This window comes from Pristis pectinata, chromosome 3, assembly GCF_009764475.1.
Source record: "Pristis pectinata isolate sPriPec2 chromosome 3, sPriPec2.1.pri, whole genome shotgun sequence".
NCBI lineage: Eukaryota > Metazoa > Chordata > Chondrichthyes > Rhinopristiformes > Pristidae > Pristis > Pristis pectinata.
The window spans coordinates 77,215,797-77,241,147 of NC_067407.1; the positions used below are offsets into that span (position 1 = coordinate 77,215,797).

General features: G+C 41.6%; 1 protein-coding gene and 1 long non-coding RNA gene across 2 annotated transcripts in view; one reads left to right on the top strand and one right to left on the bottom strand.

The window, feature by feature from the left end:
- On the bottom strand, positions 1–18,390 carry LOC127568609 (uncharacterized). Its single transcript, XR_007956040.1, has 4 exons — positions 18,265–18,390; positions 17,904–18,082; positions 6,151–6,271; positions 1–2,229 (listed from the first exon to the last, which is right to left on the bottom strand). It is a non-coding gene; the product is annotated as an uncharacterized LOC127568609 (long non-coding RNA).
- The window catches only part of LOC127568607 (heterogeneous nuclear ribonucleoprotein L-like), a 27,297-nt gene continuing 19,530 nt past the window's right edge, over positions 17,585–25,351 (top strand). The window contains exon 1 of the mRNA XM_052012560.1: positions 17,585–18,020. Within this exon, the coding sequence (XP_051868520.1) occupies positions 17,868–18,020 (153 nt within the window). The 5' untranslated portion in view covers positions 17,585–17,867. The remainder of the gene's footprint in view (positions 18,021–25,351) is intronic.

Genomic DNA, 25,351 nt, shown 5'->3' on the forward strand with positions numbered 1-25,351 from the left:
TGATACCTCACGCCCTTTGTTCGATGGATCACAATAATGGTCTGCATTTCTATACAATTATTTCCATTTTCTTTGGATAATCCCACAACAATCCAGTTTCACTGATTGTTGTTTGCAGATAATGCTTTTTTTTCCAACTCTGCCTTCATGAAGAGAACATAATGACCATCTTTCATTGGCATGTTCCAGTGTTCATGTCTCTTAAGTTGGGAGGACAGATATTGCCATCCCAAAGGCAACTTTCAAATGGAAGGAACAGCTACCCGTGATGGCTTTGGTGCTGAATACGTTTCATCCCACATATCTGCTCAAGGATCAATTAAAAGGCTCACGTGCCCATTACACTTAGAGTTGGTATTAATTCAAAGTCCTGGTACCTTTTCTTGGCAGTTGCTTGCCTAATAATATTGATCAGTGAACAGATGTTTCAGAATTGCTGCCTCCAAGGTGCTTTAACCATCACATTTTATTGGATTCTTCATGTCAGCTTAATCTATCAAATTGGACATGGTTGTTATAAATAAATGCCAGTGAGCTACGAGTTAGGCTTATTTGTATGATACACAGGAGTAGAAGAGAGGACTGGCCTCCACTGACCTATCACTGTAGGAAAGTTTGAAAAGAAAATGAAATGAAAGTCTGTAGGTATGTTTAGGATGCTGTCCCTTAGTCCATACTGGTGGATATGTATGAGTGGACTGGAAGTTCACTGGCTGTTGGATGTGTGGGCTATTAGATGTTCCCTGAAAGCAAGTCCAGGAAGGATCTCCCTCATACTACAACCAGTGTTAGCCTCCACCAGCAGTTGCTGTTGGGGCTGCTGTTCTTCCTGCAGATTGTTTTCTACCACTTCCTCTCCTTGCTTCATTTCCTTCTGCTTTCTTGATGATTAGGAGCTATCGGTAAGGTTAAGGTGATGGTGAAATAGTTAAATGAATTCAATAAATAGCATATATTAAGAGCAGATGATCTGTTACAGCTGTAGTATCTGAGAGTTGTTCCCAGGGCCCCACACCGAGACAGACCAAGTGCTGCTGGAAGGTCATCAACTCAGTGAAAGACGCCCTTTGGTCTGCCTGAAACTTGGCCTTCCAGCACAGTGAGATGTCTGTAAGGGAATGCTGCAAACTGGCACAGTCCAGGCTACAGGAGTATGTGCTGAGAGGCGCACTGAAACTCAGTGCAGCCAATGCTGAGTCTCTGTGGGGAAAGACCACAGTCTGGGCAGCTTCCATTACCACACATGGAGGGGTAGCATTATGTGGGGAAGCCCCTTGAACAATGAAAGGAGTATCACCTCAGGGTGCCATGTGAGTGGCAATGGTGCTATGTTTGTTTTATTTTCTTTAAGCATTTACACTACTGAATGTAATGACCATGAATGTAGAAGTTTTTTTTGCACCATTTCTTCCTTTGTATGTATTTATTATGAATAAAGTCTATTTTTGAAATTTAAAAAAAAGCTCCAATACAATTACAACACTGACATTTACCCACAAATGTAAAAAAAAAAGTTGCCCTGGAATACCTTGTCAACAAAAAGCAGTACAAATCCAGTCTGGCTAACTACTGGCCAGTCAGTCTACTCTCAGTCATCAGCAGTGATGGAAGCTGTTGATTACAGTGCTGTCAAATGGCCCTTACATATCAACAACCTATTCACCAATGTCCAATTTGGGTTCCCTAGAACTAAAGAACTGAATTCTGAATGAAGGCTCCCTGGTAAAAATTGAAGTCAATGGGGGAGAAAACTCTGGAGGTTGGAGTCATACCTTGTACAAAGGAAGATGGTTGCAGTTGTTAGGGGTCTATGATCCCAGCTCCAGGACTACAGGAGTTCTTCAGGGCATTTTCCTTGGCCCAAACATCTTTATTTGCTTGGAAATATAAGAGACTGCAGATGCTGGTATCTGGAGCGACAAAAAATCTGCTGGAGGAACTCAGTGGGTCAAGCAGCATCTGTGGGAGGGGGAAAGGAATTGTCACTGTTTTGGGTCAAAACCTTGCATCAGGGCAGGATTTCAACCCGAAAGGTTGACAATTCCTTTCCTCCTACAAATGCTGCTCGACCCACTGAGTTCTTCCAGCAGATTGTTTGTTGTATCTTTATTGTATCTTCATCGTATCTTCATCATATCTTCATCAATGACCTTCCTTCCATCATCAGGTCAGAAGTGGGGATATTCACTGATAATTCCACAATGTTCAATTCCAAGGTCTTTCCACCATCTGTAAGGCACAAGTCAGGTATGTGATAGAATACTCTCCACTTTACAGTATAGTACAGCTCCAACAACTCTTGAGAAGCTTGATACTATCCAGAACAAAGCGGCCTCTTTGATTGGCAACCATCCAACACCCTAATCATTTTTTCCCTGCACCATCAACACACAATGTGCATAATCTACAAAGTGCTCTGCAGTTACTCACGCAGCATCTCCCAAACCTCTACCACTAAGAAGGACAAGGGCAGCAGGTACATTGGAACACCACCACCAAGTTGCATACCATCCTGATTTGGAAATATATCGAATCTCCTTCATTGTCACTGAATCTACATCCTGGAACACCCTCCCCTTCACCAGAAGGACTGCAGCAGTTTAATAAGGTGACTCACCTGAAGGAAATTAGCAATGGATAATTAATGTTGGTCTTGCTGGCAATGCCCAGCTCCCAAAAATGAATAATAAACTAAATTCTCTTGAGGAATAAGGAAATGGCAGAGAAATTAAACAAATATTTTATGGTTGTCTTCTTGGAAGATGACACAAAATCATCCCAGAAACAGTGGAGAAATTCTGGTCTAGTATGAATAAGGAGCTCCCAGAAATTATCTTTAGTGAAAAAATATTGGAGAAATGAATGGGATAGAAAGGTGAAAAATCCCTAGCACCCTAATGAACTGACAGTGTGCAAAGAATTAGCTATGGAGAAAATGGATATATTGATGGTTATCTTTCAAAGCTCCTTCCTCCATAGGTTCTAGAATGGATCTCACTGATTGGAATGTAGCAAATATAATCCCACTATTTAAGAAAAGAAGGAGAAAGAAATCAGGAACTGTAAACCAGTTAATCTGACATCAGTAGTAGGGATATTGCTTGAATCTATTATTAAAAGAGGTGGGAACTGACCACTTAGAAAATAATAATGGGATAGGGCTGAGTTTCTATGGATTAATCAAAGAGAAATCATGTTTGGCAAATCAGTCAGATTTTTGAGATTGTAATTAACAGAATAGATAAAGGTGAGCCAATGACTCTCAAAAGGCCTTTGATAAAATGCCACACAAAAGATTCTTAAACAAAATTCAAGCACACAGTGTTGAGTCTCATATACTGGTGTGGATTGATGATTGTTAATGGACAGAAAGTAGGAATAAATGGGTTATTGTTTTGGGTTTGGAAGGCTGTGGCCTCTGATCAGGGATCGAGGCTGGAGTCCTATCTTAGTATCAAGGATTTAGATCCTCTTCTTGAAGGCCCTATGAAAATGATCTTGCTTTTCTGTTGTCTAAGTTGTGCAGGACAGCAGATGAGAGAGATTCACCAGCATTTTGCCTGGATTGGAAGACTTTAGTTATGCAGAGTGATTGGATAGGCTGGGTTTGTATGCCCTGGAGCGAAGGAGGCTAAGCAGTGGCCTGATAGAAGTATTTAAGATTATGAGAGGCATAGATAGGGCACGCAGTAAAAATCTTTTTCCCATGTTAGGGTTATTAAAAACAAGAGGGCATTGATTTAGAGGAAGGAGTTTTAAAAGGGATCTGAGAGGTAAATCTTTTTTTTTACACAGAGAGTGGTTGATGTCTGGAAAGCGCTGCCAGAGTAGGTGGAGTCAGATACATGAACTATGTTTAAGGCACCGTTAGACAGACACTTAAATAGACAAGGTATAGAAGGATACAGTCCTAATGTGGGCAAATGGGATTAGTGTAGATGGGCTAAAGGGTCAGCATGGATGTGTTGGGCTGAAAGACCCATTTCTGTGCTGTATGCTTCTATGTCGACAATAAGGTATGAAACTATGAAGTACTGGAGGAATCCTCCTGATTGATGGAGGCCGCAGGAGTCCAGAAGCAACCTCAGCTAGGCACCCGGTGGTCCTGTAACTTTTAATGTATTGGTGATGAGCTGCTGCGGCTGGAGAATGCACAGGAGTCAGAATCCAAGGAAGAAGGTAATAGCCCTTTTCTTTCAGGGAAGCCCCCCCCCCCCCCACCCCATTTAAGTACAGTAGATAGACTGGATTGCTGGGAATGATGGAGTCTTGAGGGTGTCCTGGATGCAGGCATAGGCCATGACGAAATTTCCTTCAGGAGAACCACAACCTTCATGCTGAGGAAATAACAGGCTTTCTTCCTCTCTGATTGTACTACCATTAACCACCTGAAACAGAATGGTAACTCCCAGTAACCAAAGATTTCAACCAGTTGTACCCACTTGTTAAATTACTCTGAAATATTCACTTCATTTGAAATAAATTGTTAATATTCCTTTCTCTTGCCAGGTGCCAGTGACCTCAATTATGTATTTTCAGCCTTCTGGTTTTATTTCTGGTTTAAGGCAACAGATTCACAGCTTTTCTTCAATCTTTCATGTCTAATTGGACAACTAAACTTAATGTATTAGACCTTAAGATATAGGAGCAGAATTAGGCCATTCAGACAATTGAGTCTGCTCTGCCATTCAATTGTAGCTGATTTGTTCAACCACATTCTCCTGCCTTCTCCCTGTAACCCTTTAACTCCCTTACCAATCAAGAACCTATCATTCTCTGCCTTAAATACGCCCTATGATAAGGTAAGATATCTTTATTAGTCACACGTACATTGAAACACACAGTGAAATGCATCTTTTTGTGTAGAGTGTTCTGGGGGCAGCCCGCAAGTGTCGCCACACTTCCGGCACCAACATAGCATGCCCACAACTTCCTAACCCGTACGTCTTTGGAACGTGGGAAGAAACCGGAGTACCCGGAGGAAACCCACGCAGACACGGAGAGAATGTACAAACTCCTTACAGACAGCAGCCAGAATTGAAACCGAGTCGCTGGCGCTGTAATAGCGTTATGCTAACCAGTACACTACCATGCCTGCCTCCACAGCCCTCTGTGGCAACGAATCCTGCAGATTCACCACCCTTTGGCTGAAGAGATTCCTCCTCATCTCAGTTTTAATGGTACATCCCTTTATTGAGGCTGTGCCCTCAGATGCTAGACCCTCCTACTAATGGAAACACCCTCTCCACGTCAACTCTATCCAGGCCTTTCAGTATCCAGTAGGTTTCAATGATATCCTCCCCTCATCCTTCTGAACTCCATTGAGTACAGGCCCAGAGCCATCAAATGCTCCTCATATGTTAAGCCTTTCATTTCTGGGATCATTCACATGGACCTCCTCTGGACCCTCTCCAGGGCCAGCACAACTTTCCTTAGATACGGGGCTCCAAATTGCTCACATATTTTTTCTCGTCTCTTCATAAGTTGGTGTCTAATTGTCTAAGAATATGGAAGGAAGTAATTTGTGTCATAAATGATGCATATGAATCAGGAATTAAGGGTAAACAGGAATCTTTACATAACTGTCTTTCCTCTCTGAGCTTCCGGGGATGTCGGGACTGTCTTATGCTGAGAGGTTGGAGAGACTGGGATTGTACACGCTGGAATTGAGAAGATTGAGAGGGGATCTGATTGAAACATACAGGATTATTAAGGGATTGGACAAGATAGAGACAGGAAATATGTTCCAGATGTTGGGGAAGCCCAGGACCAGGGGGCATGATTTAAGAATAAGGGCTAGGCCATTTAGGACAGAGGTGAGGAAAAACTTCTTCTCCCAGAGGGTTGTGAATTTCTCTCAGAGGGCAGCGGAGGCCAATTCTCTGGGCACTTTCAAGAAGGAGCTTGATAGGTTTCTTATAGACAGGGGAATCAGGGGATATGGGGACAAGGCAGGAACAGGATATTGATTGTTGAGGATCAGCCATGATCTCAAAATGGCGGTGCAGACTCGAAGGGCCGAATGGTCTACTTCTGCTCCTATTGTCTATTGTCTATTCATAGTCCTGAATTATGTATTAGGAGGTGTCCTGCCAATCATTCCAGTGTCCACTGCTCCCATAATTTTCATCTTGAAGAATATTTATTTACATCACTTTTGGAGAAGTTTGATGCACTCTTTATGTAGGTTTCCATTGTATCCAAGTCTTCAGCTTCCCCTCTTTAGTCTTTTTCCAGCTTTAGATCTTGCAGTAATCCTTTCTCTTCCAACCTAATGCAGGGTTAAAAGAAGAAAAAAATTACACAGAGCCTTTCACAACTTCAGCACTTGCCAAAACATTTTACAGTCAATGAAGGACTTCTGAAGTGTACTAAGACAAACTATTGTGAAGCTGGAAATGTGAAATTAAACCAGAAAATGTAGGAATACACAGCAGTTGTGGATCATCTGCAGAGGGGAGAGATAGACAATGGCTGTCATTAGAGCTCTTGAAATACATGAAGTGTTCTGCCAAGTTGCACAGAGCAAGGTCGTGCATGTGAGAATGTGACAAAAACTATATTAATATATTTCAGTGATGTTAATTGATTGATGTCATCTGATTGAGGGATAAATGTTGGCCAAGACACTGGGAAGAACCCCCTAAGGTTCTTTGAAAAAGAACTGGTAATAATTTATATCCATCCATTGCCAAGCACAGGATTTGTGATGGGAACTTCCGTCAGTCAGAATTACTGCACTCACAGTGGCCCAGTATCAACTTGCCAGGACCTGGTGCACCAGGTAATTATTCACCTCCTATGCATGAGGTCATCCTAAACCTGGCAGAAACATTCAAGGACTTAGTGTTTTGTGGATATAGAGAGCAAAATATACATTGATTTGGGATTAACATTTGAGATAAGGATAGTCACGTAAAACTACAATCCAAAACCTCACTGAGTCACTACTCTATGCCTCTGACGATTGTCAGGAACTGGAATGTATCATAGAGTGTGGAAAGATGGCACTCAGGCACTGTGCAGTCTGTGCCAGATGTTTGAAAGAGCTGGGCAATTATTTTCACCCCCCCCCCCCCCCGTCTTTCCCTATAACCCTGCTATCTTTTGTCATTTTCAAATACATATCCAACTCCTTTCTGATGGTTGATGAAAATCAATAAAAACAGAAGATGCTGGAAACAGACAGCATCTGTGGAAAGAGAAACTTAAAGACCGCTTTTTATTTCCTTTCTAATAGTTGCTGCTTGATATGCTTCTTCCATTCCCCCAGCACATTCCAGATCATTAATAACTTGCTGTAACAATCATGAATTCCTCATCTCATATTTCTCATGACACAGAAGAAGGCCATTTGGCCCAACAATCCTACATCAGCTCTTCAGAACTTTACCATTATATCCATTTCCCCCACTCAACATCCTGTGGTCTTTTTTCTCTCATATGCTCATCAACACCACTCTGATTCTCCTAGCAGCCTCCTTACTGGGGGCAATTTAGAGCAACCAACTAACATAACATGCAGCATGTGGGCAGGAACCAGAGCACTCAGGGGGGAGGTGGGGTGGGGGGGGGGGGTTCTATACAGTCATAGGAAGAACATGCAATTCCGCACAGGAAGCACTGTTAGTCAGTATTGAATTCTGATCACCGGAGCAGTAAGGCAGCAGCATGACCTGTACAGTCACTCCACCATCACAAATTCACCTCTAATTCTATCACTATTTACCCTAAATTTGCATCCTTCAGTAAAAAAAATCCTCCTCTTTTTGGAATCCCTTTCCCCACATTTTAGAAGTATACACTAATTTCGAACACCTCTTTAACATTGTTCCTTATCCTTTTCTGCAGAAAAATAAGGTTAACAAGCTTTGTTAGTTTCATTTAAATATTGAAACTATTGAAATATTGAAACTAGTTGTGTAAGATGCACAATTGTGTAAGTCATAAAAAAAACAAATTCTGAGAAAAATTTGTTCAACGACTAGAGGGGAAATGGGCAGGACTGTTGATCTCTCCTCCCTCAGTTGAAATGAAAATATCGTTACTATCTTGCAAAAAGAATAACATGCGGTAACAGAGAGATGGCCAGTCACTCCTGCCTCACATCACAATGATTTGCCAAGTCCTCCACATGTAATGTCCATTGAGAGGCAGAACAAAAATGGAAAAAATATTCTGGAAAATTATTTTCTGAATCCTATCCTCACCCCCAACCACAAACAACTGAAACTAATGCAGAAGATCATATGGGGCAATATGCACTTTTTAGAATGGTGCAGTGGGATCTGTTGGAGGGGAAAATATAAAACAACATTATAACTAGGGGTTAAAATTATAATCACAGGTGTGCACCTTATGGTTAAGAAATGGAAAACTTGGGATCAGTCAGTGTCTGATTAGCATGGATCTGGGTTTTCTGGTGACATTTGGGAGTAGTGCAGGAAGCTTAAACGGCTCCATGGGCTTGAGAGAAAGCCTTTCATTACTACCTGTGTTAATGGTTGGTCTTTAATTTGTTTGTCATGGCTTCATAATCCTTAATATCCTTGCTTACCAAGAATATATCAATCTTTGTTCTTGATTTTTCAGTCAGCCTAATCTGAACCTAGTTTTCTTCACCTTGTGTGAAGGGGATGCATCCTGATGTCACTACTGAACTGCATCATTCCAACTTTAAGCTTATGCTCCTTTATTTTAGATGTTCCCACCAGAAGAAATAGTTTCTTTGTGCCCTTTCCATCAAGTACATTAATTGTAGTATGGTAGAATGACGCAGCACACTAGAAAGTTATGCAATCCATCATATATATTCTGGCAATTTGAAAAAAAACTACTTCCTTCCTTCCTTCCCAAATTCTTTCCCACATCCTGAAACATTTTATATTTAATCAAAATCCATTTTGAAAATTACTGCTACATTATTGTTGACCATCCTGTCAGGCCAACACACCATTGCAGGACTATGGAAGTGCTGCACTGTCAGAGGTGCCATCCTACTCGTGAGACAAGAAATCAAGCCCATCTGCCCTTAAAAGATCTCATGGCACTATTTTTAACAAGAACTGGGAAGTTTTTCTATTATAGTTAATATTTAACTCCGACAATATCACAGCAATGGGATTTCTGCAGCAAATGCTGCTGACCATCATGTTCCAGGGTGCAGGTGTACGTGCTGAGGGATGCACTGAAGCTTGATACAGCCACCACAAAGGCTCTGTGGGGAAGGACCACAGTCTAAGGTCCTGCCGCCACTGGACACTGAGGGGCTGGGTCCTGTGTAACAGCCTCTCAAACGTTTCACTGATGCAGTGTTTAAGGATGAAAGATTAGCAGTGTTGTAAGGGAATGTACTAAATTACTTGATTCAGTGAACAAAGAAAATGACATGTCTATTATATTTACTGTATATTTTGAATAAAGTATATTTATGGAAAAAAATCACTGAAGAAAATAATGTTATCCTTATCATATTGCTATATGTTGAGCCCAATTTTGCAAAGTCTGACTGTCCTGTTTCCTGCAAGGCTCATTTACAGCATAAACAGCACCATAGGTCTGTTGTGCCAAGTAATTGTTGCAGTTCTGTAAATGTAATATAATATCATCTCCCTAAAGCACATAGTAACTGGGCAAAGACAAGAAAGGAAGTGAGTTCCTTCTCAGAGATAACCACCTCAGCCTCAAATCAGGAACAGTTTGCTTTTTTAACAGATTAAAACATGCTAAGGGACTTTACAGAAGCATTGCAAAGCAAAAATTGGCAGCATACAAACAAAGAAACAAAAACAGAAAATACTGGAAATACTCAGAAAGTCAGGCAGAATTTAGATATTGTTTCAAGTCAACAACTTTTCATCAGAACTGTTACCTGTCAACGAACTAGGTTTCAAGCAGTGCCTGAAAGGAGGTGGAATAGATGGAATTATCTGGGCTGTTTAGGGTCCAGATGGTGGAAAGCCTGTTGCCAGCGCTGGGATAGAAACGGGATCCTGCTCAAATTGGGCAGAGTTGGAAGTATGCAGGGTGCTTGGGGGCTGGAAAGGTCAAGATATAGGGAGGGAGTGAAGGCACGTAGTTAAAAGTATCTACAGTAAGAATTGGCTGCACGTAACTGCAAGTACCATATGGACATTTTCAATTATTGCCACATGGAGGGAGGCTGTCACCAGATGTACTTCTATAGCTCCTGTCTGGTTAACTTTAATCCACAAAGAAAACAAAGTGATATGTTTCTCTCCATGGGAGATAAATCTTGATGTACACACTGTGTGCTCCTTTCTGTTGCATGCAAGCTCTGACTTTCTTGCACATGTCCACCGTTTTGCTCTCTCTTTTGAAGTTATTGGGTCCCAAATGATTTGGGTCATCTTTCTAGGACAACCATTGGCCTTGTGTTTCACAGTGCATTCTGACTTTTCTCAACATCAATCAATCATCAACAATTTCTTTATGATTGTTGGAAAATGTTGTCCTTGGACCAATGTTTAAATTTATTTTTCATGACATGGATGACATTGGCAAGGCCAACTTTTAATGCCCTTCTGTAATTGCCTTTGAGAAGGTGGTTGTGAGTCACCTTCTTGGAGCATTACTGGTGCTGCTGGTGCATGCTGATTCATTGTGTGCATGAAATGATTAATTTTTAATGTGACAGGACATGGTCATAATATTGCAACCACCTTGTCCAATTCCCTTTAATTCAAAACAACTTGTTCATATGAGAGCTTTGCTTTAGTACTCCAGCCAAGATTGATGTTGGGAATGGTTAATTGTCAAGCAAAGCTGGTCCACTGAACACTTTGGTAACATGCAGTTTTGTAAGATCACATTTTTGAAGAAGCATTAGAAGATCCAAAAAACCATTTGGCCTAGCAAAATAGAGGGCTATGGGTCTCTAAGGTAGGGACATGTTTGGCACAGCTTTGTGGGCCGAAGGGCCTGAATTGTGCTGTAGGTTTTTCTATGTTTCTATGAAATTCCATGATCTACCAAACACCTCAGATTTAAAAGGATACGTTAACATAAAAGGTTCCAAACAATTTGAAATATGTATGTGCCAGCCTTTGCCAATGTTTAAGCCTTGAGCAGCAGAAGTGGCTCATCAACCTCACCACGGAAGCAGGAAGTCAATGCACTGTCACCACCAGGATGTATGCACACTTGCAGCCACAGGCAAGAAGAAACTTTCAACCTATGAGTCTGGGCTTGATTTAACCCCAAATCCCAGAGACACGAAGACAATTGTCATTTCCACTTTCCTTGGTGTAAAGCTAGTGGTCGCTTAATAAACGATATTAAAATAGAATTACATGTAAGTTAAAAAAAACTTTTTAAAACTTTATACAGACTATTAAGCCCAAAAAGTTGATGCCACTGAAGTGAATTCATTAAGTCAACTACATTGCAGTTATTGAAGTAGTTGACCATCAAAAGAGGCAATTTCTCAACAAAATAAAAAGACAAATATTGAATAATCTTCTTATAAATCCTAATACATGATATGTGCATGTATAGTAGTGAAAAATAACAGATTTTGTTAACAAAATACTTATTAGAAATAGAACTAATTAAAGAAGTCTATTGTGTAATTGTTTAAACAATTTGTTTCATCAAGTTAGAAGTGGATACTTATGGTGAAAACCAAACCTAAAATTTGAAAAAAAAATTATGGAGTTTATCATGTTTATCTACTTATGAGCAAGGAAAGATACATTCTGGGCCTTCTGTTCTATTTCTGTTACCTTCCCCGGCCTTACAATCATGCAACAGCACCTCTCCACCAGTGCAACACCCCCATCTCACACCTTGAGAGTGTTTTTCAATATTTTCCCACTTATTTCTGTACCTTTTTCTAGTAGCATAGTTAGTTAGTATGGTTTTAAATATTTATAATCATTAACAAAGACATTTTACAGAATCACAATGTTCCTGGTTAGGTTTCTATTTGGTAAAGTTTGACAAACCTTCGTTACATGCTTAACAACAATCCTTTTATCATTTAAGAAAGGAGAAAGTGAAAAACCAGGAAATTATAGATCTGTCAGTCCAATGTCTGCTGCTGAGATATTATTGGATGTATAATTAAGGACACAGCATTAAGAGAAATTTGAGCTGATTAATGAAAGAGAAAGTGGATTTGTAAAGATTATGTGATGCCCAGTGGCTTTTTTGAAGTACAAGGAAATAGTTTAATGTAGATGTCCATACAGCATTCAGTAAGATTCCACAAAAGACATTATCACTGGACTAAAAGACCAGGAAATTGAAAGCAAATTATTGATCCAGTAAGGTTCTTTAGGTGACCGATAACAGGGAATGGGTTTGGTGGGTATTTACATGGGAGGAAATAACTGGTGATAGATCCCACACGTATCTGAACTGGTGCCTCAATTATTCACCATAATTGTAAATAACTGAACAGTCCATGAACCCATGAAAACTACCTCATTAGTCCTTTTTTTTGCACTATTTATTTATTTTTGTAACTTATAGTAATTTTTACATCTTTATGTCTTGCACTGTACTGCTGCCACAAAACAACAAATTTCATGACATATGTCAGTGATAATAAACCTGATTCTGATTCTAATGCACAGACAGTCACACACCCAAGTTAAAAGGTTAAATAGCATACATAGGGGCATAAAGTTACAAAGAAATATTGATGGATTAATTCAGAATATTTTTTCAATGGTGAAAAGCTTGACACTGTGGAAGTCCAGAGAGATTAAATATATTAATCAGACACAAACAAAACAAAACCCAGATTCATGTAATAATGGCCTTTGTAACTTGAGGACTAAAATAGAAATGTTTTGCTACAGCATTACTAGTGGTGCACAACTTTCTCAGTTGCCAATATGAATCTCTTCTGGGAACCACATAGGTAAAAACATGTTTTGACTTAAACGTATATTACCCTGATTTTGAAGGTGCAGGTGCTAACATTTATCGGCAACCTAGTTTCTGTTTGGATTGCTATCAACCATCAGTAAGAAATGAAACCAGCGGTCCTAATTTAAAAATGGTGGTGTTATATGTTTGACGGCATAGTTTGTTTGAAGTAACTTTTTATCTTTATTGGTGCTGGAGACCAGGCAGTGGTTTGGGCCCAAAGCAAAAACAGACCATCAATGATTTTAAAACATTTGTTGCTTTACAAATTAAATAAATTTTAGTTATTATAATAATACAAGTGTTTCACCACCACTGATCTTCTGCTTGATTCTGCTCCAGTTCTGTGGGCTCTGAGGTGGTTGATGAGGCCTATGCAGGATCCGTGGACTCGACCACTGGCGGAGATTGATAGTGGGAAGGTGGGTGGATTGTTTGGGACACTGAGAACTTCTTCTGCTGTTTGCAAATAGCCTCCATGTGCTCCCATCGTAGAGACTTTTAGTGCTTACTGTCTTACTGGATGCTCCTTCTCCATTTTGAGCAAGCAAGAGCCAAGGGTTCCCCAGAGATTAAAGGATGTTACATTTTTTGACAGAGACGCTGAGAATGTCCTTGAAGCTTTTTATTTGTCCTGGAAATCTCTTGGCCCGAAGGAGCTTGGGGCGGAGTGCTTGCTTCCAGAGTCTGGTGTCAGGCATGGTGACAATGTGGCCCACCCACTGGAGCTGAATGAGCATGATTAGATTCTCAGTGCTGGTCATGTTGGTCTGGGTCAAGATGTAGACATTGGTTCACCTACCATGGCAATGGATTGGGCACATTTATCAGAATCAGAGTTGGTGGTATCTCTCCAATGATTTGAGATGCCTACTGTAGGTTGTCCATGTCTATGAAGCATACAGGAGGGTGGGTATCATATTGCTCAGAAGACCATGAGCTTAGTGTTGGGTTTAGTGTTTTGGTCTCTAAAAGCTTATTCTCAGTAGGCCAAAGGCTTGTGTTCACTGGAGATGGTGGTGGATTTTGCCCTCAGTTGAAGGGGAAGGGCAGGTGATCCACCTTTTCCAGGGCCTTATCATGTTTTGACTGTTAGGGACCAGTTAGTAAAGGACCATTGCCTTCAGAGTATTTAATACCTGTCCTCTCTTTCAGTTCAGTGACAGAATCAACAATGACTTGAAGCTCTGCTTCTGAGTGTGCATATATGCAGGTACCATTTGTATACTGTGAATCCATGACCAAAGTTGGGCTGATCTTGATTTAGAGTGGAGGTGACAGAGGTTGATTGATTTCACTCCAACTGTGAGGTGAGGTGTAGTATTGAAGTGAGGAATATTGAGAAGAGGATTGATGCAATTACTCAGCCTTGCTTGACTCCAGAATAGACTAGGAATGGTGAAACAATTGGTGAGGATCATAGTCTGCATCATACAGCAGAGAATAGCAATTAATTTTGATTCAAGGAATCGAAAGCTTTTATGAGGTTGAGAAAGGCCACCACAATGGTTGGCCCTCTACATTTTTCTTGGATTTCTCATGCAGTGAAGATCATGTCCATTGTATGCCTCGATAGATGAAATCTGCATTGCAAGTCTGGGAAGAGCTCTTCAGCCACTGGGCGAAAGTGGTTGAGGCTGCACCTTATCACATGACTTCTGGAAATATCAACTGCACTGCATCTATTGATTACCCTGTTGCCTCTGGTAATTAAGAACCAGATTGGTGGAGATAACAGATTGGCTTATGAGGTGGTTGGTCCACTCATCATCAGTGCCTTATGCCAGTAACCTTGCTCTGACAATGCATTAACCAAACATATTTAGGTGCCTGGATCAGGGGTGTTGTCATGAGGTCTTGTGCTTGTCCCTGGGTTTTGGTTATGACAAGGTTGTGTTTCGAGCATTTTGTCAGGAGGAGGACAACTCTGTCAGCTTTTCTTAATCCTTCATTGCCAATACACCTTTCCAGAGGACCAAGTCCTTTTCGACTCTGCCACTGAAGTCGTCAGAGAGTGGGCTTGTCTCTCCCTGAGAACTGGGTCAGAGATTGATCAGTCAGAAGTGAAAACCTCTGTGGCCTTGTCCATAGTTTCCAGGATTGGGGCATGAGTGCTCTCGACTATGGTGTGATGCTGATTGAGATATGGGGGGGCCTCAGTGACACTTGGTGTAGCTTGCTGGTTCCACATTAGATTGAGCTGAAGGGTCATGATACGAGAATTGGACGTTTAGGCTTATAAGGAAAGGGTGATAAGTATATGAAATAAGCTGCCAGAGGAAGTGGTTGAGGCAGGTACAATAGTATCATTTAAGAAGCATTTGGATAGGTACATAGAGGAGCGGGGCTTGGAGCATTATGGGCTGAATGCAGGAAATTGGGACCACCTGGGTAGACAATGTGGTCAGCATGGACTGGTTGGGCTGAAGGGCCTGTATCCATGTTGTATTGCTCTATGATTCTGAAAGAGAGTGGGTAGGCTGGGATTGTTTTTCCCAGAGCAAAGGAGGCTGAAGGGTGACTTTATAAAATCAGGAGGGGTATGGATAAGGTGAACGGTCAGTCTTTTTCCCAGGGTAGGGGAGTCTAAAACTAGAGGGCATAGATTTAATGTGAGAGGGGAAAGATTTAAAGGGAACATTGAGGGGCAAGTTTTTCACCCAGAAGGTGGTGGGTATATGGAAATGAGCTGCCAGAGGAAGTGGTAGGGAAGGTACAATAGCAATGTTTAAAAGATATTTGGACATGGATAGGAAAGGTTTAGGGGGAGATGGACCAAATGGGACTAGCTCAGGAAGGCACCTTGGTTGGCGTGGTGAAGTTGGGCCAAAGGACCTGTTTACGTGCTGTCTAATTCTATGACCATGACGAGCACTTATTGCACAGGGGAAGTCACCAAGGCACCAGATAGCTCATTCATGATGGTGAGACTTACCTCATGACGAAAGAGTCTAGCTGACTTGGCTCAGGAGGCCTGGTGTAGGTGAGGAAAATTTTTGTTGTTCATCATTAAGCTGTGAAAATATTTGTTGTTCACCATTAAGCTGTGAAAAAAACTTCATCTTCCACACCAGTTTTGTGGGTTCTGAAGTGGCTGTTGAGGCCAATGTGAGGACCACAGACTCTTCCACAGATGGGGCAGGAGGTGGCTAATGGGACAGGCAGGTGGGTGGTTTGTGATCTACTTCTTTTGTCATTACATTGAGCTTCTGTGTGCTTGGGATGCATGACCCTAAATTGTTTCAGTATCATTCTGAATGCTCCACTTTGTGTGGTCAGGGACTAGAGGTTCCAAGAAATTAGTGGGGATGTTGTATTTGTTCAAGGAGGTCTTAAGCACATCCTTGAATCTTATCCTCTGCAACTGGTAACTTCCCATGAAATAGCTCAGAACCGAGAATCAGTTTTGGGAGTCTGGGGTCAGGCATGCAAACAAATTGTCCTGCTCAGTGAAGCCTGAGAGTAACTAAGGGCTCAATACTGTAGATATTGGTCTGGGAGAAGATACTAAAGTTGGTTTGTTTGTCCTTCCTGTCAATTTAGAGGATTTGATGGAGTCAGCAACAAATATTTTCCAGTGCCTTAAGGTACTTGCTGTAGGTAGTCCAGGTCTCAGATACATATAGGAGGATGCAGTTACTGCTGCCTGGTAAATCATGCGTTTTATGCCAGGTCTGAGGTCTTGATCTTCAAATACCACAGGTGATACAGCACTTGCTCCTTTTGTCTCAATCCCTCCCACCTGCATTTCAGGTGAAGCAGCGATTCACTTCACCCAACTTCATGATCACAATCTGGCCCCCTCTGCATTGTGGTAATCAAATTCAAGTTTGGTGACAGCTTTATTCAGTAAGTGGAAGCAAACCTGTGCTTCCATTTGCTTGCAACCTTAATTCTTCATCCAACACCCACCGTGACGTATCGATCTGGGGCCTCCTGCACTGTTCCAAAGAGGCCCAATGTAACTTTGAGGAATAGCAGCTCACCTTCAGTCTGGGAAGAATGCAGCCTTTGGGACTCAATATTGAATTCAACAATTTCATGTAACCTGCTTTCTCTGTTTCTATCACACCTGGCCAGTTCTGCTGTAAGTTATACGTCTTCAATATTAACACATTTTTTCCCATCTCCACTGACACCATCCTGATCTGCTGGACACTTCCTACAGCTCTGACTGGATTTCACATCTCTTGCGTGTCCCTTTACGTGCTCTCTTTGCCAGATATCATTGGTGGTAGCAACTCGTGGCCACTGGAAGACCAAGTAAATGTACTAGTTCCAAGGAGTGATCAGCACATCCCACGTTTGCTCCAGATGTACTAAGGACAGAAAATGCTAGGAATACTCAGCAGGCCAGGCAGCATAGAGTCAAGAGCTGCTTGACCTACTGCGTATTCCCAACCTTTTCTGCTTTTATTTCAGACGTGTGGCATCTGCAGCTTTCCGCGCCCAATTTTAGGCGGGAGGAGTCGCGAACGGGGAGAGGGGTAGCCTCGCAGCTCTTCAACTGACGCCAGGGCAGCCATTCAGGGCGGGCAGCCTCCTGCGGCGCCTACGGTGTGGGAACGTTGCCGGGAGCCGCCTTCCCTCCTTTGTCCCGGCGTCCAATCCTCGATCGGCTGTCAGTCGGGCGAGCCCGCGACCAATCAGGGCCGGGCTGGAGGCGCGTGCACGCGCCCAACGACCGTCGTTCGGAGGTTGTGGACAATAGCGGCACGGCGGAGCCGGGCGGGGAGTACTGAGGCTCAGGCGTCTCCATCGACCTCCTTCTCCACCCTCGGGCCGGGGCATCGCACTCGCACAGCGGGCAAGCCGAGGAGAGTGGCCTTCCATTTTTCAGGCGGGGATTGATTTTGTGTTTAATTACATAACAGCTGCAAGCCTCACCCATCCCCCACCCCTCCTCCTCCTCCTGCTGCTCCTCCTCCCCCTCCCATCGATCGCAGCCCGGCCCGGGGCGCCTGCGGAGAATGTCCTCGGCAGACTACTACGAGACGGGCGATTACCTGGACGATTACTACGAGTCCTCGCACCACCCGTCCAAGCGGCTGAAGGTTGACGACAGCGACACCGATTTCGACAGCGACGATGAAGGGCGCAACGTCGGTGGCTCGGACGCCGGGGTAAGCTGGAGGAAGGAGTGGGGGGAGGGAGAGAGTGGAGAAGGGGGTGGGTAGCGTATCTCCTAGTGCAAAGGAGAGGCATGAACAAAGAGGGGGAGGGGGCACCGTTAGTATTCGACTCCCCCCACTACAAACCTCCACCACCTTTCCCCCACACCGCGTTGCAGCATTCAGCACCGATCCACGTCGAGCACAGCCCTCGATCTTGTGCCCACCCGGCCTCGTGATATTTCAGAATTCATACCTGCATAAAGCTTCTTTACTGTTTTTGTTTCCCCCCCGTTTCTCGCCCCCCGTCATCTGTCTTTTCGCATTTGCACCAGATGTGTCAGCCTGACAATTATTTTGCCAAATGCGGTGTCAGCTTGCCAGAAGCTCAGCTGCTGAAGTGGGTAAAATGTGGGTTGGGGGGGGGGGGGGGGTTGTTACATAAAACTGCTGGGACGTCTGCCAACGTGTTGTAATCTCAGGAAACTAATTCGAAACGGCAGGAGCCGTTGTGCCGGTGGACCTCCGCGTGTACTGCGGCTGGAGAAATTGGGGTTATCATTTACTGCCAGTTACACGCGTAGAAGGCAATATCAGTGGTGTCCAAAACCCATGTAACGTTCTCGATTATTTAATATATCCACTTCGTTTAAATACGTTTATCTTTTAAATAGCTTGTCGTGCAATAAAGATTTTCTTTAAAAATCTTTGTGGGTGTGTTGTTAATGTGAACTGTGACGGTTTACAATTAGAACATTGTCCTACAACGCTTCGTAAGGCCCACAATAACTCGTTGACGCTCGAAGTATGAATAAAGGATAGCTGTTTTATGAATTGCCAATCTGTGGTTGAGTGAAGCTACTTTGCGACGTTAGGGCAGGATGATTTCAAATGCCGTTCTTGTTTCCTAGGTAAGGTTAAGCTGTTAAACTGGGCAATGGAAATTGGTGTGTTGGCTGACTAATAACTTATGGGGCATATATATTTAAAAAGACGTATTGAACGAGAGGGAGGAGTTGATGCTGGTGGGAATATTGAAAACCACCTACATTTCCTTTCAAACCCATTGAAATGTGCATAGCAGGAATCTTGAAGGCCAAAAATTTTTCAATTAATACAATCCTTATTTTGAACTAAATTATTGGAATAAATGTTTCATGTCAGGACTCCTTTTTTTGCAAGTTTCTATTCATTTCTGACTTCTGAACATTCACTTGAAATGCAGACTCAATTTATTAAAACACTTTGACATAACCCTTCATGATGATATTGTCGAAATAGCACCTTTTCAGTGGCATACAATGCACGCACAAGGCTTACTAAAGCTTTTTTTAAATGCTCTTTGATTATAGAAAGCTATTGAATGGTGGAACTTTACAGACTTTTTAGGGAGCAGTATTAGTGTCTTCCATACATCTAAATTTTTAGACTTTTAATTTGAAGTTCTGTGCAAATTCCTGTTTTTTTTGCATTTAGGGAATTTGTCAATATTTATTCTAAGATATTACCCTTGGCCTGAATAAATTTTGTGATGGCTGAACTTTGCAAGTAAACTGCAAAGACAAAACTCGCCATGTATTTGATTTTTGAACAATGTTCAGGACCTTTCTTTAGAATATATTAAGACTTTAAATCTTTGGTAAAGACCACTTTCTTTATTCCATTCAGACTTCTCATTTTTTTTGTGTGGAGTTAGTGCGTTAGCTGTAAATTCCAGTCAGAAATTGAAAACTTGTTTCCTGTTTATTTCTCAGAGGACCATGTATGTTTCTGTGAAGGTTTGATCTTTGGTTTTCATATTCCAGTAGCCTGAACAGCAGTACCTGCTCATGTGCTCAATCCCATCAGCTCAACATTGAGAAAATATTCCTAATCACTCTGCTCTGTTCCAAAATGAAAGCAGAAAATGCTGGAAACATTCAGCAGATCAGGTAGCATCAATTAACCTTTCACATCGAAATTCTTTGTCAGACTGGGAAGGAGGAAAACAAGTTGCAGAAAGGCAGGGGGTATGAGTGGATAGGAAACTGGGAATATGTGACAGGGTGAGGACAGGGTTGTTGTAGAGGTCCTCCAGTTAATGAGGGTGATATTACAAATCAAAGGCAAAAACAGTGATGTGGGATGTGCCCAGCAGATTGGGTTGTGCTAATGGAGAGGAAAACCTGAGCCAGTATCACAGATGGATGACTTCAGCAAAAAAAATGAACATTCCTGAAAAAGAGAAAGCAAGTTACCTGAACTTGGAGAATTCCGCAATGAGTCCACTAGGCTGTTCCTCAGCTTTGCATTGGGCCTCTTGTAATGGTGCAGAAGGCTATAGACAGGTTGAGTGGGACAATCAATAAAGGTGGCAGACAACTAGAAACTCAGTCATGTCTGTGGATGGAGCTCAGATGCTCCGCAAAGAGGTCACCCAATCTGCATTTAGTTTCTCCATTGTAAAGGAGACCACATTGTCAACACTAGAAGTGGCTGCTTAACTTGAAAAGACTTGGGCCCCAGGATGGTGGGAAGGGAAGAGGTGAAAGGACGAGTGTTGCATCTCCTACAGTTGAACAGGAAAGTGCTATAAGAAAAGGGACGGTTGGTCACGGTGGAAGAGCAAATCAGGGAGTGGCAAAGGGAGCAGTTCCTCTGAAGTTCTGAAAGAGGACAGGACAATGTCTGATAGTGGAATCTTGTTGATGTCCTATTTCAGAGCCTGACACAAAATAAAACAGATCTGCTACATGATCGTTTTTCATCATGGCACCATCCACACTACCCAAGAAACATCAAGGAAGCACAAGGAGCAACCCAGAAACAGAAGGCCAAAAACAAGATGTTGCCAAAAATTGGCTCATCAGCCTTAAATTGTCCTTAAATTATGAGTTTAAATTTGGGTGCCAAAAGATCACCATTTAATTGTGGTCAGATTACTTTGTTGCAAACTAACTGAGAAATTAATTTGGCAAGTTTTCTTGAATTTCCTTTTTGGTGCAAGTTTGCTCAAGGCCGTGGAAGAAACTTTTAAATTTAAGTTTAAATTAACAGCTCAGTCACGGATGTCTCAATGCATGAATGTTCCAGGCTTCTTTTTGTAGTTATTTATCATGGTTTTTGCTGTAGCTCAGTGAAATTGCTGAGCTGCTAAATAATCAGTATGATGAGTTTAACCCCTTACTGGGCAATCCTACAGCTTTGGAAATCCTGTTAAACTGGTGAATATTTCTCAAGTCCATCATATTATTCAAGCTGTTTAAAGTGTGTAAATTACTATATGTTACAAAATGTGGATGAACTACCTGCATCTTACATTTTTTTGCATTGTTCACAGGTGCAAAGATTATCGGTCCTTTGCTTAGAACCTGCCCGATGAGCCAATTTTTGGCAACATCTTGTTTGGCCTTCTGTTTCTGGGTTGCTCCTTGTGCTTCCTTGATGTTTCTTGGGTAGTGTGGATGGTGCCATGATGAAAAACAACGATCATGTAGCAGCTCTGTTTTATTTTGAGTCATAACTTTTCTGAAGGCCATTTGAGTTGTTCCTCCTGTTTTTAAGCTGCCAATGTTATCAGCCTTTTGAGTGATGGCTGAATGATTTAACAGGAGCTGTCGGATTCACTTGTATGTAAATTTTGGCAACCATTTTGTACAAATGATTTATAGATAAACATAAAAAATGCAGGCCATAGAGCACTTCGAGCCTGCTCCGCAATTTAAGATAATGGCTGATTTTTCACCTCGGCATTTGCAGTACTACTCCATTATTTCTTTAATGCTTAGAAATCTGTCTTTAAACATAAAGGCTGAACTTTGAGTAGTGAATTCCAACGGTTTATTGCCCTTTGAAGAAATATCTACTCGTCTGTCATTAACAGCTTACCCCTTATTCTGAAATTGTGCTCCTTAGTCCTAAGGAGTAGTATAGCAGCACGGTAGTGTAGTGGTTAGTGTAACACTATTACAGCACCAGCGACAGAGATTCAATTCCTGCCGCTGTCGGTAAGGAGTTTGTTTGTTCTTCCCGTGTCTGCATGGGTTTCCTCTGGTTTCCTCCCACGTTCCAAAGCCGTACAGGTTAGGAGTTGTGGGCATGCTATGTTGGTGCCAGAAGAGTGGCGACACTTGCGGGCTGCCCCCAGCACATTCTCAGTAACACAAAAAGACCCATTTCACTATATTTCACTGTACATGTGACTAATAAATAAATATCTTAACTTGCATTGCTCGGTGAGGGGAAAACATTCTCCCTGCATCTAGCTTCTTCACCCCTTCTAAACTATGGAGAATATAGTCCCAGTCTATTCAATCTCTCCTTGTACTGAAAACCTACCATCCCTGGAACCGGTCTAATAAATCTTTGCTGCACTTTCTCTAGAGTAAGGAGATCAACATTTTATATACACTCCAGGTGCATTCTTGCCAAAATCTTGTACAATTGCAATAGGACTTCCTTACTACCCTAATCAAACCCACTTGTGCAAAAAAAATATTTTCTGCCTCCTCCACCTCCATGTTGCACTTAAGTGACTCGTGTGCAAGCGCATCAAGATCTCTGAACATAACACTAGATTGCTTGCCATTTAACACATACTCTGCTTTCTTATGGCAATGCTGAAGGAAATTGTGAAAGAAACCTTTAAAATGGTTTGAATCAGAGAAATATGGCATTAATGTTTTCCTAGGTGTTCTTCTGTTCTAAGAATTCCATTACTTTTCCTAGCAGTTTCCCTAGCATGACTGATTTACAATTTCACGTGTGCTATTTTTGACAAAGTATGTTAGCAATGTGCCCATTTTGAAATACAATCCCACCAATGTAGGGAAAAACAGCAGCTAATATCCACACAATGAAGCTCCTTCCCCAAAACCGCAAAGTATTGAGGGATATATATTTGCTAGGATATCTGGGCGTGCATCCTTGCTTTGTACCATGGATCTTTTGCATCTGTTTGGAGGGATAAATGGGGTTTGGTTTAACAGCATCCTGTCTGAGAGTTCTGAGTGACTTATTGTCATACTTAAAGTTCAGAAGTCAGAAATTAAGTTGGTATCTATTACCTTGTTACAAGGGAAAGCATTGCTTTTAATTTCAGCTTAAGAAATAATTTTTTAAAAACTTGAAAGCCACTTGAAAACTTGTGTTTGCGCAGGTATGTCTTGCTGCATGTACCATTTGCAATTTTTATGTATTTGCAGCTAGGAAAATAATTCCTTTATGGGGGCAAAAAGTCCAATTTCTATTGTAGTTATCTGTGAGATCCTGATCGATCAAGTTCAGGCTTGTCTTGGGCTTGTTTAAATCTATTTAAATCTTTCTAAGTCCTGTGAAATTTTGACTTTAAATGTATTGAGACAATATTTGGTGTAATTTCTCTTAATTTTTCTTTATCTGGTCTGTTGTTTTTGAGTCCTTATAGCTTCCATCCCTTGTATCTCAATCATTTGATAACTTTCCTGTGAGCCATCCTATTTTTACTATTTTAAAGGTTCCACATTAGTACAGGTAGTTGAAGAGGCTTGGAATTGAGGTGATAGACTTGTCACAAGATAGTAAACAGGAGATGTAACTCCTAGATTGCAGGGCAGAAAATTGTGATTAAAGAAACAAAATCTAGCAAAGTAGGATGTGTGTGTGAGAGAGAGATAAGAACTTCTTTATGGCATATAAGAGAGATCAAAATGCATATTGCCCTCTTGGAGAATAAGGCTAGGGGAACAAGGAGATAGCAGGGATGTTAGAGGTATTTTACGTATTTTTTGCTAGCAGTTACTGCAAACATTCCAGCAATACTTAAATAAGGGACATAAATACCATCTCTAAAGGATTACTATTAAACAAACCAATGAGGATGAAGGCCGATAAGTCCCCTGAATGTGGTTTGTGTCCTGGAATCCAGAAAGTGACTACAGTTTCCAAAAATCCTTGTGTTCTGGAGAGGTACCAGAGGATTGGAAAACTGCTGATGTGCTACTCTTTACTCAAAAAGGGTGTAAGACAAACAAAAGGGTAAATTTGGGTTAGTAAGCTTTAAGGTCTACGATTGGAGAAATGTTGAAATCAATTATTAAGGAGGTAATAGAACATTAGAGAAGTCAGAATCTGATCAGGAAGTATCAGCATAGTTTTGGGAAAGGAAAATAATGTCTGACACTTATTCTTTTGAGAATCTATCAGCCAGAGTGAATGGAGGAGGACCAGTAGATTTAACATTTGGATATTCAAAAGATGATTGACGAGCCAAAGTTTTTTTGGAAGGCAAGATGTCATGGTATTGAAGGTAATATATTCATGTGGATGGTTAACAAGCAGGAAGTGGAGAGTAGGAATAAGGGTATCATTTTCAAGTTGGTAACCTGTGACCAGTGGGGTACCACAGGGATCAGCATTGTTTATAATTGATATTAATAATTTGAACTATAGCCAAGTTTGCAGATAATACAAAGGTGGGTGGAAGTGCAAGCTGTGAGGAGTTTCAAACAATTTGCAGAAATACTGGTATCTTGAATGGGCAAGAGTTGACAGAGCATAATGTGAAAAAACCTGAAATTGTTCACTTTGGAAGGAAAAAAATGAAAAAGCAGATTCATCTAAAAAGATTGCAGACACACAGGGATCTGGGGGTTCTCATGCATAAAAACACACTCGGCATACAGATGCAGTTGGTAATCGGCAAGCCTGATGTAATGCTTGCTATTATTTAAAGTGTTTGGTTAGCAAAGTAGAAGGCACTGGTGTGATCGTGTCAAGGTGCTGTGAGCAAGTAAGATTCCCTTAGTTAATGAAAGATGTTATCATTTGGAGAACATTCAGAGGTTTCATAGAATGATCCTGGGCATGAAGGATTTGTCTTGTGAGGAATGGTTGGAAGGTTAAGTCTACTTATTGGAATATTGTGGAATGAAGGGCAATATTACTGAAACATGATTTGGGGTGGGGGGGGGGGGTGCGACAGGGACTGGACAAGGTAAATGTTGGGAGGATGCTTCCTCTCCTACCGAAATCTAAGACCATACAGATGCTCATTTAAAACCAAAATGAAGAATTTCTTCACTCAAAGATTATGAATTTTTGGAATTCTTTGCCCCACAAAACTCTGGAGACTGAATCCTTGAAAATATTCAAAAGTGAGAGATTTTTAATCAGTAAGAGAATCAAGGGCTTTGGGTAGAGAGGAAAACAGAAGAGGAAAGTTGAATTGGCTGTGATGTTGAATGGTGGACCACACTACTCCTGTTTCTAATGATCTTGCTCTTGAATCATTTCTTCTCTCTTCCTGGCTTTGTGCTTTGAGCTGGTGTTAATGTTTGCATGTACAGATCTTCCCCAACTTATAAATGCCTGATTTGTGTACAGCC